Source organism: Amphiprion ocellaris, chromosome 12, assembly GCF_022539595.1.
Source record: "Amphiprion ocellaris isolate individual 3 ecotype Okinawa chromosome 12, ASM2253959v1, whole genome shotgun sequence".
Lineage (NCBI taxonomy): Eukaryota > Metazoa > Chordata > Actinopteri > Pomacentridae > Amphiprion > Amphiprion ocellaris.
Genome location: NC_072777.1, coordinates 18,468,283 through 18,486,106, shown reverse-complemented (window position 1 = coordinate 18,486,106; position 17,824 = coordinate 18,468,283). Strand labels below are relative to the sequence as shown.

The 17,824-nt window shown below is 38.2% G+C and overlaps 1 protein-coding gene across 7 annotated transcripts in view; it reads right to left on the bottom strand.

Annotated features, from left to right (window-relative positions):
* Positions 1–17,824, bottom strand: part of lama2 (laminin, alpha 2) — a 308,893-nt gene that overhangs the window by 161,334 nt on the left and 129,735 nt on the right. For all 7 annotated transcript variants that reach the window (XM_055016148.1, XM_055016150.1, XM_055016149.1 and 4 more), the window contains exons 15-18: positions 16,927–17,031; positions 5,526–5,737; positions 4,693–4,804; positions 2,776–2,889 (exon numbers count right to left, since the gene is read on the bottom strand). In XM_055016148.1, the coding sequence (XP_054872123.1) occupies positions 2,776–2,889; positions 4,693–4,804; positions 5,526–5,737; positions 16,927–17,031 (543 nt within the window). The remainder of the gene's footprint in view (positions 1–2,775; positions 2,890–4,692; positions 4,805–5,525; positions 5,738–16,926; positions 17,032–17,824) is intronic.

The window sequence follows — 17,824 nt, the reverse complement described above, 5'->3', positions numbered from 1 at the left end:
TGTGGGTGTGTGTGTTTGTAGTCAAGGTGTCTCCACCCTGCAGTTCATTTAATGACCACTAGATGAAGGCTTAATTATGACTAATTAAAGTTCACTCTTGAATACAGAAAAAATAAACATATACACTACCAGTCAAAACTTTGGACACACCTTCTCATTCAATGGCTTTTATTTATTTTAATTATTTTCTACATTGTAAAATTAATACTGACATCAAAACGATGAAAGAACACATATGGAATTATGTTGTAAACAAAACAGTGTTGAACAAATCAGAATGTTTTATATTTTAGATTATTCAAAGTAGCCCCTTTTTGCTTTGATTACTGCTTTACACACTTTCAATGAGCTCCATGAGGTAGTCACCAGGAGTGGTTCTGAATTAACAGGTGTGCCTTGCCAAGTGTCAGTTTGCTGAATTTCTTGCTTTCTTAATGTGTTTGAGGCCATCAGTTGTCTTGTGCAGAGGTAGGATTAGTACACAGTGGATAGCTCTATTTGACTGCTGTTGTAATCCATAGTCAGTCAAGAACCACTCAACTCAGTAAAGAGAAATGACAGTTCATCATTACTTTAAGACATGACAGTCACTCAGTCCGGAAAATTTCAACAACTTTGAATGTATCCTCAAGTGCAGTCACAAATACCAGGAGTGATGGAGTGCTGCGTCAGATGACCTGGCCTCCACAGTCTTCTGACTTGAACCCAGTCAAGATGGTTCAGGATGAGATGGACCACAGAGTGAAGAAAAAGTCGTCAGTAAGAGCCCAGCATCTCTGGGAACTCCTTCAAGACTCTTCGAAAACTCAGGTGACTACCTCATGAAGCTCATCGAGAGTTACTGATTTAGACGTTTTTGCTTACTACATAATTCAATGTGTTCTTCATAGTTTTGATGTCTTCAGTAATAATCTAGAAATAAATCTACAAATAAAATAAATAAGTAAAGTATATTAAAATAAAATATCATTTTTAATATAAATTAATTGCGTTTCATTTTGCATGCGCAGACTCAAGAAAGAAGAGAATATACTTAACAATTAACACTTAAGGTGTTAATTGTGTGTTAACTGAGGCCGATACCAACTCTAATATTCGGCAGGAAAAAATTCTGATAACTGATTAATCAGCTGATTATTTAAAAATATATATGATGAATAAAATAACTTCTTTTTTGGTCCCTAAACGCTTACAACAACAAAGATATGAATTACAGGCAGAACATTTTACTGTTTTACAATACTTTGTCCTTTAGTATTTGTTTACAGCAGAGAGGAATTTCCAAGTACAACAAAGCATTAAACCTCTGGGTCAATCTAGAGTCAATCTAGAAATTAGTTATGAAATACATTAGTTATGAAATACATCTCATCTTGTACTCCTTGTTGCTATATATATATATATATATATATATATATATATATATATATGCATATGCTGTATTTAAGCAACATAATGAGTGAAGTTATGTCATCTAATCCATAATGGTCAGAAATAGCCTGACACTAATGTTCCTCCATAACAACACACACAGTGAGTTGCTGTTACAGCCTGTGTCATGTTATTAGTATTTTCTGACAAAGTAAAACTAAGAGTGACATGATGATGTTGCTGAAGACAGACAGTAATGGTAATCTTTTTAAATTTAACTTTTTCTCTTAACTGAAACAGCAGACATGTTGAGTCATTGTTAATTTCACAACATCATTTTAAACTTACCTGTTGGCTCAGCCCACTCCTACAATGTTGCCTGGCTGTAGCTTGAACTGCGCAAGGACATCATCCTGCACAACTCTGACACTTAACAGCATTTACTGTTTTATGAGAAATTAAGAATATATTGGTGTTTAATCGGCAAAACTCCGGCCGATGACGATTATTTTGAAAAGGTCTATAATCGGTCGATTTAATCGGTCGCCGGATAAATCAGCCGGGTGCTACTGTTAACCGTCTTCCATGTGGAGTTGGTTGGTTCTGCCACTAACGGATCAACTGCCCATTTGTGCATGCGTGACAGCATGCGTGACAGCAAGTCCACTTGAACAAACTGCCCGAAATGCGTTGCCAGAGACGTTTCAGGGATTTTGAGTCATTCTGCGCTGCAGATGCGTTAATTGCGTTAAATGTTTCTCTTCATGATGATGGATTAATGTGTTAATTCTGAAAGCCCTAATATGAAGTCATACAAGTAATATGTGTCTCATTGAAGTTTCAGAAGGTGTGTAACTTAAATTTTTAAGCCTCACAATTAGTCATTTCACAAATTTTGGACAACGTTCTGCTTATAACACTGTGGTGCCACAATAAAAGCCAAGCACCGATCACATTTTAGTGATAACATGAATACTATATCCATGTATTCCTACAATTTGCAGAGTAAAAAAAAAAATTTAAAATTGAAATTGACAAATATGGCTCAGGGTTCCCAACCAAATGATCTAACCCTAACCCTCAATCACAAAAAAGTGAATGCTGTTAATTGAAGGAGTTCATTCATTTATTTAGTTTAGTGTCATTATGTTTTGCATTTTATAAATTCCAAAAGGATAAAATCTTTTTATTTTATTTTATTTATTTATTGTTTTTTTCATTTGAAGTTCTCAATACTTGATGTCTGGTGTATCTTTCCATGGAAAAAAGAAATCCAATGAAACACTTATTTGTTTGTTTGTTTACTATAAAAAACAGTAATACATCTGTGTTTTCAAGTACTGAATGAAATCAAATGATCAAACAAACAATCACATGACGTTATTAACTTATTATTCATCTTACCAGGCAATGTCCTGTGACTTCGTGGCATTGTGTGGTGTGTCCATGGCAACGACAAGGTTCACACACACCATTATACAGATTCCCATTAACCCTCCGGAAACCTGGAATACAGGCCTGAAACACACATTTGCACAGTCACAACCCTCTTCATTTATTAAATACCTGCAGCATCAAACAGTAGCAGGATCCATAAGAGCGTCTCCAGAGAGCGAGAGAAGAATGCATTTACACACAACACAACACACTGTACTGTACTAATTATTTCTAAATTTAAATCATCCCTGACATGGAGACAGGAGAGATCAGGATCTTCCAGTACTTAACACTGTGAACTTTTCTAAACTTCTGACAGCTGTCACACACACAGTTATACTAAGTTAAATTATCCAGAGCTCCTGAGCTTGCCAGTAAAAGTCTACATATTTCCTGCTGTATCAAGATTTTTTATTAGAGAGATTTTTCCATGTCACGGCAGGATATTTGCAGTAGAGACATTTATATGTGTATGGATGTGTTTTAGAATGCCAGCTCTGCAATCATTGGCATAATTACCAAAACATGAAAAGAGGCAACCGAGTAGCAATGAAAACACATTTTTTTGTACCAAAATTGGCTTCAGTTAAATGATTTAGCATCTCACATAGACAGAATTTTAAGTGTTTAGGAAATAAGGAATGTATGTCTTATCTACAGGTGAACATTTCCTCTCAAATACACTGCAGCTTTTCTCCTGAGATATTTCTGGTGGTCAATCAAATACCTAAACTGTTGTCTATATCTGTATTAGTCCATCAGACAATTAGTAACATTCCCTGTAAAATAAGACAAAAAAAAAATTATCAGCAGACAGTTTTAATCTGGCTTATAGGCAAGGTCAACACCATAATAGAACTCCTGAAATTCAGTTATGGCTTTTAGTTTCGAGGGAGATTTTCAGTGGCCCACCTGCTCACCCATGGGAAAACTTCCCAGAGGGCAGAGTTGTGTGTCTTCAAGCTTCTGTAGTGTTGAAGAAGTTCATTATATTCTTAGATTGGCACCTAAAGTGGTTGTTTGCATACACTACCGTTAAAAAGTTTGGGGTCACCCAGACAATTTCATGTTTTCCATGAAAATTCACACTTTTTTTCATGTGCTAACATAACTGCACAAGGGTTTTCTAATCATCAATTAGCCTTTCAACACCATTAGCTAACACAATGTAGCATTAGAACACAGGAGTGATGGTTGCTAGAAATGGGCCTCTGTACCCCTATGTAGATATTCTGTTATAAATTAGCCATTTCCAGCTAGAATAGTCTTTTACCACAGTAACAATGTCTAGACTGTATTTTTGATTCATTTGATATTAACTTCAATGATAAAACTGCTTTTGTTTTAAAAATAAGGACATTTCTCAGTGACCCTAAACGTTTGAACAGTAGTGTATGTATGGTTCTGTATGTAATTTTTAGGTGTGAGGTTATGTCTGTTTCAATGTATGGCTTTTAAAAAGTTAGTCAGGGCAAGCACAGCAGTGCATCAGCTTGATTCTAAAACTAAACACTGACGTGGTGCTATTGTTAACAAGTTTCCATTTGAGTAAACAATACAATGCTAAGTAACATACGCATCAGTCAATATAATAAAAGTGAAATACGATAACATTATAATAAAACCACCCCTATAGAGGTCATGGAGCTAATTTAAGCTCATTTGCTAAAAATCACGTCCATACCTCTGACACTGCACACAGTTTGATACCACTGAATTATTCATGGTTTTATCTAACTTTGACCTTTTCAGGACTTGCAAATATAGTTACTGGTGACTGAGTTCAATTAGAATTTTTTTTTCATTGATTATTGTTCTAATCATTTTTAACCTGCAGTCAGTATGTGCCTCTGTGCACTAGTGTTAATGTGTGTGTGTGTTTACCTCACAGGAAGTTCCAGCATATCCAGGAGGACAAGAACACATTTCCACAGCTGATGCTCTCCTCTCTCCTCTGGCAGAGGGATTTGCTACCTGCATTGAGAATAGGTGGAGTCTGCACACCCACCCGCACACACACACACACACACACACGCACGCGCACGCGCACACACACACACACACACACAGAAATATCAAGCAAAAACTTTTGGAACATTGGTAGTTTGTCTGTCTTTACTGTTAAACATACAGCTTCATGTGCATAAACAGGCAGTTTATGCACAAAAAGTTTATGACTGAAGTTCATTCACTCAGGCAAAAAAATTCTCCCAGATAGTATTAAGCTACCTTCATAAAACATCTTTATATGATTAGGGTACACAAGGTTAAAGTAGGGATATTCAGAGGCCATAATTAAGAGCTGTCTGAGAGTCTCAACGTGAGGTGAATGGTTCTGTTTCAAATTCTGACATTAGCTAATAGCAGCTAATGTGATATTATATCCACTAACTCAGACTTTCATGCAAAAGAAATCCACACATTGTGGGCTATTGTCAAGTGTTTTCCATAAATGCAATAGTACTGACTGATATGCTGTATGTTATTATTATTGACTGTTCAAAAGGTACCAACTGTATACACAAGATAGCTGTAAGCTGCAGGTTAGAGTGAAGCCAACAAGAAGAGGCCCTTGTTTTTTAGAGAAGTCTATGAGTTAATCCCCCTTGATTTATTACCTCACTAGAAATTTTGCTAATTTTTAAGACTTTTTGAATATGGTATGATGGTCATTTCTGTAAAACAGGCCACACTCGAGGCTTCAAAATGGTTCCCACCTGTAAACAGCACTGATTTCTGTGCTATAAGAGGCCCGGACTGTCACTCTGTTCACATTGGCCAACACAGACAAGAAATCTCTCCGACTAATTGGCTGCGCTGTCTCTGCAACCAGGAAGTTCTCTGGTAGAAGAACGATGTGGTTGGTACTGGGTGAGGAAGGGTACACCGGTTGGCCAAACCTTTTGTCAATAATCTTGATCCCGCCTCCCTGTTAGAAAAACAAAACAAAACAGAATGAACCCCATTCTTCGATTTTTTCTTCCTTGTTTCAACTAACTTATATTTTCATAAATCAACAGACTTGGTGTTTTTTCTGATTCTTTTATGTAAGGACTATAATATACTATGATAACTCATCTCAAAAAAAGAGTGAGGGTGAATGATGTGTCATTAGGTAATGAGCTGCAGTTTCTATTGACATTTTGAATGGACTAAATGCAAAGTGAATTGAGCTCAGGCCTAGTATCTGACTATCTCTTGTTGAGAACAGATCAATGGCATGTAGCGGCTAACACAGAGTGACAACTACTGATGGAGGGAGGGAGAGCGAGAGAGAGAGAACGCTTACCACGCCAATAAACCATTAAATAAAAACTAATTGAAAGAGAAGAGGTGGAGGGAGTCATAAAGACAGAGAAAGCAGTAGCAGGGCCAAGAGATGCACAGATAAAATGAAATGAAAGAGCAACAAAGAAAAGAGGCAGATTGACAAGAAGGACAGTCACCTCAGAGAAAATTGTGTTCATTAAGTTTCTGAAAGACAGGCTTTTATTGTCTATCATTTATTGTCTCTCACTTCTGTTTATCACAACCATAAAATAGATTCAGTGGACAAATCCAAAAGAAGATCAAAAGCTAAAATGTGTTAGTCCGACTCTCCATGCTGTGTACTTTTTCTGTAATTGTAGCGAAACATGTAGAAATGGTGGAAACTACACTTTATGATTAAAATTGCACTTGTTAATTTAGGGACACCACCTCAGCTTGCCTGAGGAAAATATCAATTTAAGCTAAGTCTCAAAGAGACTTTCATGAAAACGAAGTTGATCAGTCTCATTCTGAAAGTCGTAAACTCTGATTTCATTGACCTCCAGTTCCCAAAACAAAGAAATACCCGGTAGAACTGATGATAATTATATACAAGAATTTATTAACTAATTCTACGAACAAACAATAAACAACAATGACATAGCAACAACAGACAGTGAATAAGTGAATGAATAAATGCAGATAAATAAACTAATGAACTGTGATCATCACTGGAAGCAGTTGGTAGAAAAGGTGATGAATTTAGAATTTGGAATTGGAAAACAAATTGTAGCTCATTTGCAAATTCACCCGTTCAGCAGAAGGAAACTGATAGTTGCGTAGCCTTCATAGTAGTGAGAGAGAGGCTGCTGCAGGATGTGGAGCTGTGATGATCTGCTGGATGAATTGATTCAGGAACACAGAGACAAGAAGGAACTTCTGCAGGTTTGCATTGCAAAAGTGTGCCAGAGTAAAAACACTAAGAGTCAAAGCTCAAGAAAATATTTGCTCTGTTGTAGTTCTTAAGTAATTCTTAAGTCCAGTTGCATTCTTCTAAGAGTTGCATTTTCCTAAGATCCTTTGTTATAAGCCTGTTCTTACAAGCCCAGTTACAAAACCAAGTTGATTTTTTCTAAAAGCCCAGGTTACATTCTTCAAAAAATCAAAACAAAAACTAATCTAAACAAAACTAAACCAAAACTCAAAACTAAAACTAAACTAAGTTACATTCCAGTTACTTTCCTCTATACAGAAAGCTTTGGAGCCAAATGCAAATCAGCATGTAACCAATCATGGATGTGTTCCTCCCAAGGGGTGGTGTTGAGCTTCACTGTCCAGGAGAGGTCAGAGGCCAAAGACCTTTAAAACTTATTCTTAGTTCATTTCTTAAATGTGCAAATCCAATTGTTCAATATTTATGATGATCACAGATATGAAATAACACTGAATTAATGATTAAAATGACACCAAACACAACACGTTTATCTCATATGGTTCCTGAGATAATAATAAAATGTGTAAACATAAGAATAAACTTACAAATTAACTGTAGATTTTAGGTTACATTGAAGTAAACTTATAACATGGTTAAACATAAAAGCATATACATTCACTAATAATAAGAAAAAGAAGACATAGGGAGAATATATGCTTATAGTAAAAAGTCTCACTGTGTCTTTTATGGCTGTGGTCTGTGACAGAGAGAGAGGAGGGGGTGTTTGTGTAACGTGTGTGCGTCTTCCACAAACACTTCAGATTCCATGTGTTCTTCTTCCATCCTGGTCTTGATCAACCTGGTATCAGAGACTGAGTCCAGATCATCATTCCGATGATGGTGCATTTCTTTAATGTTCTGATTTCTAATGTAGAAATCACCACATCTTGATGCTAAAATAATATGTAAAGAGAGCTGTCAGCTTTCTCCCACCTCAATGTGAATTCCATGGGTATACAGCAGTATTGTAGTAGTTTAGGTTGTTCATCAGAAAAGGGTGTTTCCTAAACACCGTAGCCATTGCTGAATGCTGACATTAAGTGATCGTCTGTGGAAAGTGTCTGACACCATCTTCCATGAGACACAACTACAGATTAGTAACTAGAGGTTTAATGTGGATGTCAATATCAGCCCCACTCCCAATCAAAAACTGTTTCACTTCCTAGCTAGTGGATTGTACCACATTCGATGTTTGTCCCCCAGTCAGCCCTATAGTTAGGGCTGACTGGGTGACCCTGACGGGGTGAGCTGTTGTTTTCATTTGCAAAACTGACTTCCCCTCTTGACGTCCCTTTAGTTTGCCCCTAGTTATGCTGCTATAGGCCTAGGCTGCTGGGGAACCTCTCTTGATGCACTGAGCCCTTCTCTAACTACCTATGTATTTACTATATATACCATTATTGCATTACATTCACTCTGTTTCTTTCTGTGTCCTTTCTCCGAGTGTCCCTGGTCCCAGAGCTGGATGCTGGATGCTTCAGATGTGTGGTTGTGTTTTATGGTCCTTGTGTCCCACCCCCCACCTCTCTATCTCTACTCCTCTATCTGTATCCCTCTATCTCTACCTCTACCCCTCTATCTCTACCTTTCTACCTCTTCTGTCCCTCTCAACCCGCCCGGCCAGCAGGCAGATGGGTCCCCCCACATTAGAGCCGGGTTCTGCTCGAGGTTTTTTTCCCTGTTAAAAGGGTGTTTTCCTTGCCACTGTCGCCTTTTGGCTTGCTCTGGGGGTCAGGCATATGGGTTCTGTAAAGCGTCTCGAGACAATTTGACTGTAATTGGCGCTATATAAATAAAATTGAATTTAATTGAATTGATTTAAACTGTTCTATTCACTCCTGTGTAGAAAGTTCTGTGTGTTAGGTTGGGAGATCAGAAGGTCAGAATGCCAATCCTGAGAAAGAGGTGTGGTTTTCCTCACAGTTGACACTTTATGAACCTTATCAGATTCTCGTGGAGGTAGCAGGCATACTGTTGCCTCCAAAAGTGCCGTGAGTGGTCCTTTATTAGTAAACATCCGATGAGCAGATCTTCCATTTGGAGGTGAATTTTGGGTTAGCTGTCTTACCAAATTTACAGCTTTGGGAGAGGGTCTTTGGATCTTTGTGTGTTGCTCTTGAATGTTCTGCTTCTTAGTACGCTACAGTAATCTAGGAAAGTGGTTCCTTTAATTCATACATACTGCTTGATGCAAATTTAACCCTTTCTGACATTTGACAACAGGAAAACCACAATAAATTTTAGCCTAAAATTTGATAACTTTTCCTAAAGTGACCCAAAATCCACAAAAATATAAATATTTTCAAATTTCATAGACAAATTTTTGCACATTGAGGCTGTTCCAGCTCAAGTTTGACTCAAGGGACACTGTACATGCTATGTCTGTATGTATTTGTTATTGAACAATAGTGAGAGTGTAATGATGCTGTCAAGAGAACTGCCTGCATTCCTATTACATGTCTCAAGAGTCATCAGGGAATCTCCAAGCACTGAAAGAGTAAAACTGTATAAAAAAAAGATCATATGTGGTGCACATAAGAAACAGAAGTCATACAGATGTCAGAGGATGCCTGATACAGTTGCAAAACTTGCACCTGAAAACACAAGCACATATTCTAAAAGTACACTAATTACAATCCATTAATTATGTTTTCATGTCTCAGGTAAATGTAGTAAGTCTTTGGCACTATATATGCTAAAGTTCAAAAGTTTGGGGTCACTTAGATGTGTCCTTATTTTTAAACGAAAAACATTTTTTTCAATGAAGATAACATTAAATTCATCAGAAATACAGTCTAGACATTGTTAAGGTGGTAAATGACTATTCTAGCTGGATGGGGTACAGAGGCCTATTTCCAGCAACCATCACTCCTGGGTTCTAACGATACATTATGTTAGTTAATCGTTTTGAATGGCTAACTGATGATTAGAAAACCCTTGTGCAATTATGTCAGACATTGTCTGAGTGACCCCAAACTTTTGAACAGTAGTGTACATTTTTAAAACTTTTAACTGCATTCAAAGTACAGTAAAATAGAATAAAAAAAATAAATGAATATCTGGTGTGAGTATGTTTTATGGCACTTATCCAGGTTGTTTTCTTCTGACTAGATCCTTGCTTGTGTTTTATCCTACTCTCAGATGTACATCGCTTTGGATGAAAGTGGCTAAATGGAATGGTAGAATTGTAGGATTGTAGAGAATCCTTTGCCTTTGTAACAGCACCAGGTCTCCACGGTTACTTGAGTCCAAGTTTTTAAAGGACTTGGCAGCCAGGGTTTTTCAGGCATTTGGGGAACCACTGCTATGGTCCTGGCAGTATCAGGCCCTTTCTTCACTTTTGTTTCCTGTGCTCTTCCCTATGTGTATGTGTGTATCATCAAATACAGCTGAGGGTCATCATCTGAACAAACCTCTGCTGAATATAAACCTCCATTGAACTCTAGATTTTCCACTGGATCATTCTGCTTGCTCCTCTAGTACATTGGGTAACTCACCTACAGCTCAGACCTCTAGCTCAGCTCGCTCAACAGCTTATGGTCAGTCAAGCCACACACCACATCCTTACCGTGTTCATAGTTTCTGACAGCCAGTCTCAACCACTCACTGAGTCAACCTAATGATCTATGAGTCATTCCTGTTGGAAAGAGTCAGTCTGCCTTTTTCAGTACAAGATCACCTGGTAGATCCTCATCTAAATGATCCTTGTCAAAAATTTGCAACTGTAATGGCATTCGAGGGTCTAAATGATCTTTTCTTTTAAAAAAGCAATCAGTAGTTTGTTTTGTTGTCACCTAACAGCCAACCAAGCCAGAGAAAGCTTACTTAAACACCAGGCACAGGCAAAGTCATCATACCATATTATGATAATAACCTTGTTTTTTATTCTCTCTAATCACCGTCTGTCTCACTCTTACACACACATTTGCACCAATTCTTGCTTCCTCCTAGTGTTTCATATGACATACGATGAAAAAAATGTGGGACTGGGTGGGTGGTGTACATTTGCAAGTTGCACTGTGATTACAAAATATATACCCACCGCCTCTAAAAATGTTGTTTTCAGGTCTCATGTCAACTTACATGGAAGATCCTAGTTTAACAATCTCGGCTGCTTCTGCATCTTTATGTCATCACAGACTGACTGTGATGTTGAGATCAGAGCTATTTTGTTGCCATAGTATCTAATTACAGGACTCCTTGTTCTTCTAGTCATTGACAATAGTTCTATATGACTCATGGTGGGGCCTGTCACACGTCTCCCTTGTGGTATTGTGTGATCGATAATTATTTAAACCTCTAGAACTTGTGAAATTCATCATATTACAGCTAATATTCAGATGTTGGTTGTATCTGTTGACAGCACACTTTTAGTTATATCTGAATGTTTTTAGATGTTACTTGAAATAATATCTTGAGCTACTAACAGAACTAAATAAACTAGAAAAGCAGAGAGTGCAGTACTCCACCAAGGCTGCTGATTCCTTGTATTAATTCCGATGGATAAGTCCCGATAAGTCTGAAGCAGTGGATTTTGTGTAGAATCGCAATCATGTGATCGTCAGCATTCAGCATTCACTTGTTGTCATAGTTACAGTGACACTGTGCCGTTATAATAAGCCGCATCACTGCCAAAATCTAATCAACTGGTCCTTGTGTCATTTCTGACCTTCCCATCCATTAGTCCTCTCTTGAGTAATGTTGTGCACAGACAGACAAAACGACGCTGATCGTCACTTAACTCCACTGAGACTCCACCTCCTTGGCGGAGTAACAAGAAAAGCACTCAGAGAGCGCATTAGTCCGCTGAGGCTGCTCAGTTGTTGTATGATTTCCGATGGAAGAAACCTTGGAAAAATTCATGGTCAGCAGCGGTCGATCTGTAGTAGGATCGCAATCATGTGATCGTCAGCAGTCAGCTGATGTAGTGTTCACTTGCTGTCACATTTACAGTGCTGCCATGCTGCTATCTCGCAATGACACAGAAATCTTTAACAAATCCGTGGATCCAGACTATAAGCCACATCACTGCAAAAATCTAATCAGTTGGTCCTTGAGTCATTTCTGACCTTCCCTGAAAATTCCATCCATATCCATTCGTCTGTTTATGAGTAATGTTGCTAACAGACAAACAGACTCCAATCGTCACATAACTCCACCATGTACCTTGGCGGAGTAATAACTGAAAATATATTGTTTTTATATATATAGTTATTGTGATGTGGTTGTTATGTTATTTAAAGACAAATGTTTCAAGCTGGGCTGCACAGTGGCGTAGTGGTTAGCACTTTCGCCTTGCAGCAAGAAGGTCCCTGGTTCGCGTCCCGGCTTTCCCGGGATCTTTCTGCATGGAGTTTGCTTGTTCTCCCTGTGCATGCGTGGGTTTTCTCCGGGTACTCCGGCTTCCTCCCACAGTCCAAAAATATGCTGAGGTTAATTGATCATTCTAAATTGCCCGTAGGTGTGAATGTGTGAGTGCTTGTTTGTCTTTGTATGTAGCCCTGCGACAGACTGGCGACCTGTCGAGGGTGTCCCCTGCCTTCGCCCGAGTCAGCTGGGATAGGCTCCAGCCCCCCCCCGCGACCCTAGTGAGGATTAAGTATAGATAATGGATGGATGGATGGATGGATGTTTCAAGCTCAGATTAAGTATAGTTCCAGTGCAGAACAATGGTCTTTGATATTGTTGTCATGCAGTCTGGGTATTTACATTTGTTCTAACTGTGCTGATGGACACTGATAGAGTGGGCACTGACTGAGAGAAAGACAAAGAAAACTACTTACCACACAGACACACAAAAGACAGAGAGATTATTATCTATTCAGATCCTAAACACTCAGAATCGAGATACAGGCTTCTTCCTGTGCCTCGGAAAACCATGTATCAAAAAATATCACAACTTGGACATGAATGCAGACAGTAAACAGTGCAGTGAAAAGAAAGAAAGAAAATGAGACATCGGCAGGAGAGAGAAATTGAAGAGGGAGAAAGCTAGTTGACAGTGTGTAGGTGGTTCATTATTGCCATTATTTGGAGAGGCTTTTTGTTGACAACAAGACCGACACTTGTGCTCCTCTCCTCCTTCTCCCATCTCCTCCCAGTCTGTCGATCTCACTGACACATCTTCAAATAGCACAAGCTCACGGGTCTGTGACTATCTATCACTGTTTTCTTTCTTCCATGTTTCTCTACTTCTGTTTATTTTCTTGTTCCCTTCCTTATTGTTTCTCCTTTCCTTGCTGTTTATTTACCTGCCAGTTGCCATCTTTTCTTTCCTTTCATTCTTTATTGTAAATGGCAACAATTTTATGTCTCTATTGTAAAAATCAGCAATTTTAAGGCTTTATTTCTTTCTCTCTTTCTTTCTTTTTTACACTGCTTTCATTATCGTTGTTGTATATGACATGTGTGAGCTATTGAATACTTTGAATAAAGTATCTATCTATCTATCTATCTATCTATTTATACTGTAAAAAAATGTTTGGAAATTTTTAAGTGAAAAACTGTCAAACCATGACCGTACAAATCTGTAAACTCTAAAACAGTTTGATACAATTTATGTAACACTGAATCACCATAAATAAGTTCATCAGAAGAAAATAGTTTTTATACTTTTTCTCTTGAAAAAATAAATTTCCCTACTCTTGCACAATTATTTAATACAAAAATACCAAAATGTAGCATCAATACTGTAATTTTTGCATTTATTTCTCGGAAAGAACACAATTTTTCACAGCTAAATGTACATATTGTTGTGCTGATAATGGAAACATGCCGTAATATTGATAACAAGTAACATGGCAATTTTTGCATTTATTTCATGGAAAAAAATACAGTTTGTACTGTTTGTTTAATAATGAATAAAATGCTATACTATTTATAATAGGTCACACAAATTTTATTTTATAGGTATTTTCATGTAAATTTTCCAGTAAAACAAAAATCTTTAAAGGTTAAAAGTTATTTTTTTTTTACAGTAAAAAATGTATATGAAGTACATTTTTTGTTCTGCCAACCACAGCTGCCAGAATTTTACCCTAACAAAAAAAAAAAAAAAAAAAATATATATATATATATATATATATATATATATATATATATTTTTTTTTTTTTTTTTACAGTGTATCTTTCCTCCTTATTTTCTTCCCTCTTCTGTAGTCCTTTTCCTGCTCCCCTTTCTCTCTTCATTCCTTTCTGTCTTCTATTTTATTCCTTATTTACTCTGCCAAGGAATGCGGTGGAGATATGTGACGATCGCTGTTGGTTTGTCTGTCTGTCTGTCCATCTGTCTGTTCGCAGCATTACTCAAAAACAGATTAACGGATTTGGATGAAATTTTCAGAAATGACACAAGGACCAACTGATTAGATTTTGGCAGTGATGGTGATTATACTCTGAATCCACGGATTTGTAGATTTCTGTATCATTGCGAGATAGCGGCATGGCGACACTGTAACTATGATAACAAGTGAACACTACGTCAGCTGTCTGCTGACGATCACATGATTGCGATCCTACTACAAACTGACCACTGTGGACTTATCGGGACTTATCCATCAGAAATAATACAAAGAGCAATTGATTGAATTGTGGGGGTGTTTGTGAATCTCATCAATTTCCGCTGCCCACAACATATTTAGGTCACGCAATTTGGTATCCGTACATAATGTACACAAGCATAACACATGCCTGTGCTCAGTGCAAGGTCATTTTGTTTGTGGGTACATCTATATTCCACATTCTATGTTGCTGTGATTTCTGATCATCAATAAGTAATAGAGAAATGCTGCATTTATGAAAAAACATGCTGCATTTCTGACAATGCTTATGGGGGAATGAGCAGCCTTATATCTGTCTTTCCATCCATTTTTTACTCTAGTTTGCCATTTTTTCTTCTTACCTTGCGTGCATTTTCATAACACAATTACTGAATGGAGGGCATGAAATTTGAATTGTTTCTTTGCATATGTCTGCATTTTACCAAAAATTCCATCTCTACAGGAGGAAACATCAATTTTATGTTTTATTTAATTTTTTTTTTAATCTCTAGTCTCTTTTTTGCAGTCAGTTCAAGAGAAGTTGGTCCTTCTACGTGTTATTGCAGTTCATTACATATACAGTTTCTGAACATTTGTTACATTATTCTAATTAAAAATTCCTCTTGTTTAACATCATTTGGTAAAAGGTTTTGTGTGCAAAATAACCGGAATATTTCTTCAGCTCTGGCACACTGGAAACAAACACACACTAAGCTGATTGTAGGCCTGTTTGTTTTGTGCGTACAACATGCTCTCACACACACACACACACACACACACACACACACACACACACACACACACACACACACACACACACACACACACACACACACACACACACACACACACACACACACACACACACACACACACACACACACCACACAATGTTGTTCACTGATATGGGAGATATAAACAGTTAACTAATAGCGTAGCTGCTTTGCTTATTGCTGCCATACATCATATTGCAACCTTCTCATTATAAAGACACACAGAGAGAGAAGAGGGAGAGACTCTATCTGCATTTTTTATTGCTAAGTTCAGCAGTTCTCTCGAAGCTGTAGCTGCTTGTGTCTGTCTGTTTTTCACTGTTTTTTGTGCTACTTCATTTAGTGGTCTTCACTGTTGCAAAAGCCAATAGCCTGTGTGTAAAGATAAATAATGGTGCAGACACAAATACATAAACACACACATTCACACTCGAGCTCCTCTGGTTGTGAACATTTTTTTCCACAACAAAAACAATATATTTGTTAAGCGTTAGGAAAAGTCCTTGTCACTGTCTTGGAGCAAAGTGCTGCCAGGTGAGCGGGAGCTTATTCCTGGGTTCTGCTATGTAGCTGCTCCTAAGCATTTTGTCAAATCCACCCAAAGGGTTTCGTATTGCAACCTAATAATTAAAACTAAAACTATTACACACACCATTTACAACCATACTCAGGGCTCCAGACTAGTGTAGTCACTGTACCAAATTTATGACTTTGATATGATAATTGAATATATCAACACTGAGATGAAAATCATAGTAAAATGAAGAAAAGCACTCACAGAGCACAGTACTCCGCCAATGCTGTTCATTCCCCCAAATGGCATTGTCAGAAATGCAGCATATTTTTGTAGAAATGCAGCATTTTATTATTATTATTATTATTATTATTACTATTATTATTATTACTATTATTATTATTATTATTATTGATGATCAGAAATCACAGCACTATGGAATGTGGCCATTTAATATAGATGTACCCACAAACAAAATGACCAAACTTTGAATGGTACTGTACATGGTACTTTATTTGCAATCTTTCAATCATGTAAACCTCATGAGTCATTCCTATTGGAAAGAGTCGGTCTGCCTTTTTCAATACAAGATCACCTGGTAGATCCTCATCTAAATGATCCTTGTCAAAAATTTGCAACTGTAATGGCATTCGAGGGTCTAAATGATCTTTTCTTTTAAAAAAGCAATCAGTAGTTTGTTTTGTTGTCACCTAACAGCCAACCAAGCCAGAGAAAGCTTACTTAAACACCAGGCACAGCCAGATGACATTTCTAATCACTCTCTGTCTCACTCTCACTCTCACACACATTCACCCCAATTCTTGCTACCTCCTGGTGTTTCATATGACATACGATGAAAAAAAACGTAGGACTGAGTGGGTGGTGTACATTTGCAAGTAGCACTGTAATTATAAAATGCATTACCACTGTCTCTAAAAATAATCACAGTGTGGAGTTTTGTCCCTGTGCAAACACATTCAGATGGATATGCTGTGAACTGGCTCATCATTATAGTTCAGTATGTCAAAGCTGGCGTGTTTGAAAACTTACCTCTATGATTAGGTCAGGTTCTGAGGTGACTCTAATGGCCATTTGCTCTTGTTGATCTGTAGTATAAGACACAGTGAAGACCACACTCCCTCCATAGGCTGCAAGCTGGAAGTAGAGAAAAACAAAAGATCAATAGGTTGCATAGCTGCCGACAGAAGACCTTTTGACTTTCCAATTAAACACTGACCATTTGACGATTCACACAAGTGACATCAATAGACAACGTCAATGTTTCTTCTGATATGACATACACTATTGTTCAGAAGTTTGGGGTCACTTAGAAATGTCCTTATTTTTGAAAGAAAAGCAGCTTTTTTTGTCAGGGCTCCCTCCTCTGTCCCAGCTTCAGCCCCCACCTGACCTCTCTCATCCTCCCTCCTATTCCTCTCTCCACCTTCCTGCTGCAGCTCGGCAGAGCTGCTCTGTCCAGCTGTCGTTCATCACCAATCACTCATCAACGGAACTCCGGGCAGCTGCGGTGCAGCACACCTGCTGATCATCCTCTCCATAAAAGCCGGCCTCACACTCCATACCCTGCCAGATAGTAAATGCTGCTCACGTAGTCAGTTGTCTCACCTTGTACTTTTGCTAAGTTCTCCATTGAAAAAGCCTTGCCTTGACTAACCCTGTTTTTCCTGTTTAGCTCCGCTGACCCAGCTGCCTGGTCCCACCTGCTCTGTCCCACCTGCTCTGTCCTCCCATCTCCTGCACTCTGGATCCAGCCCTGACCAGACCTCCCCCGTCCCTCACCTTGGAACTGCTGCCTGCTCCCGGATCCCCTACTCTTCGTGGAGGGTCTCTGCCTGCCGTGTGCCCCCCTCGGCTCTGGAAACCCCCCCCCCCCCCGGAACGAGGCCACCAACCTACCCCCCCACCACGGAGGATGCCAACTGGGCTG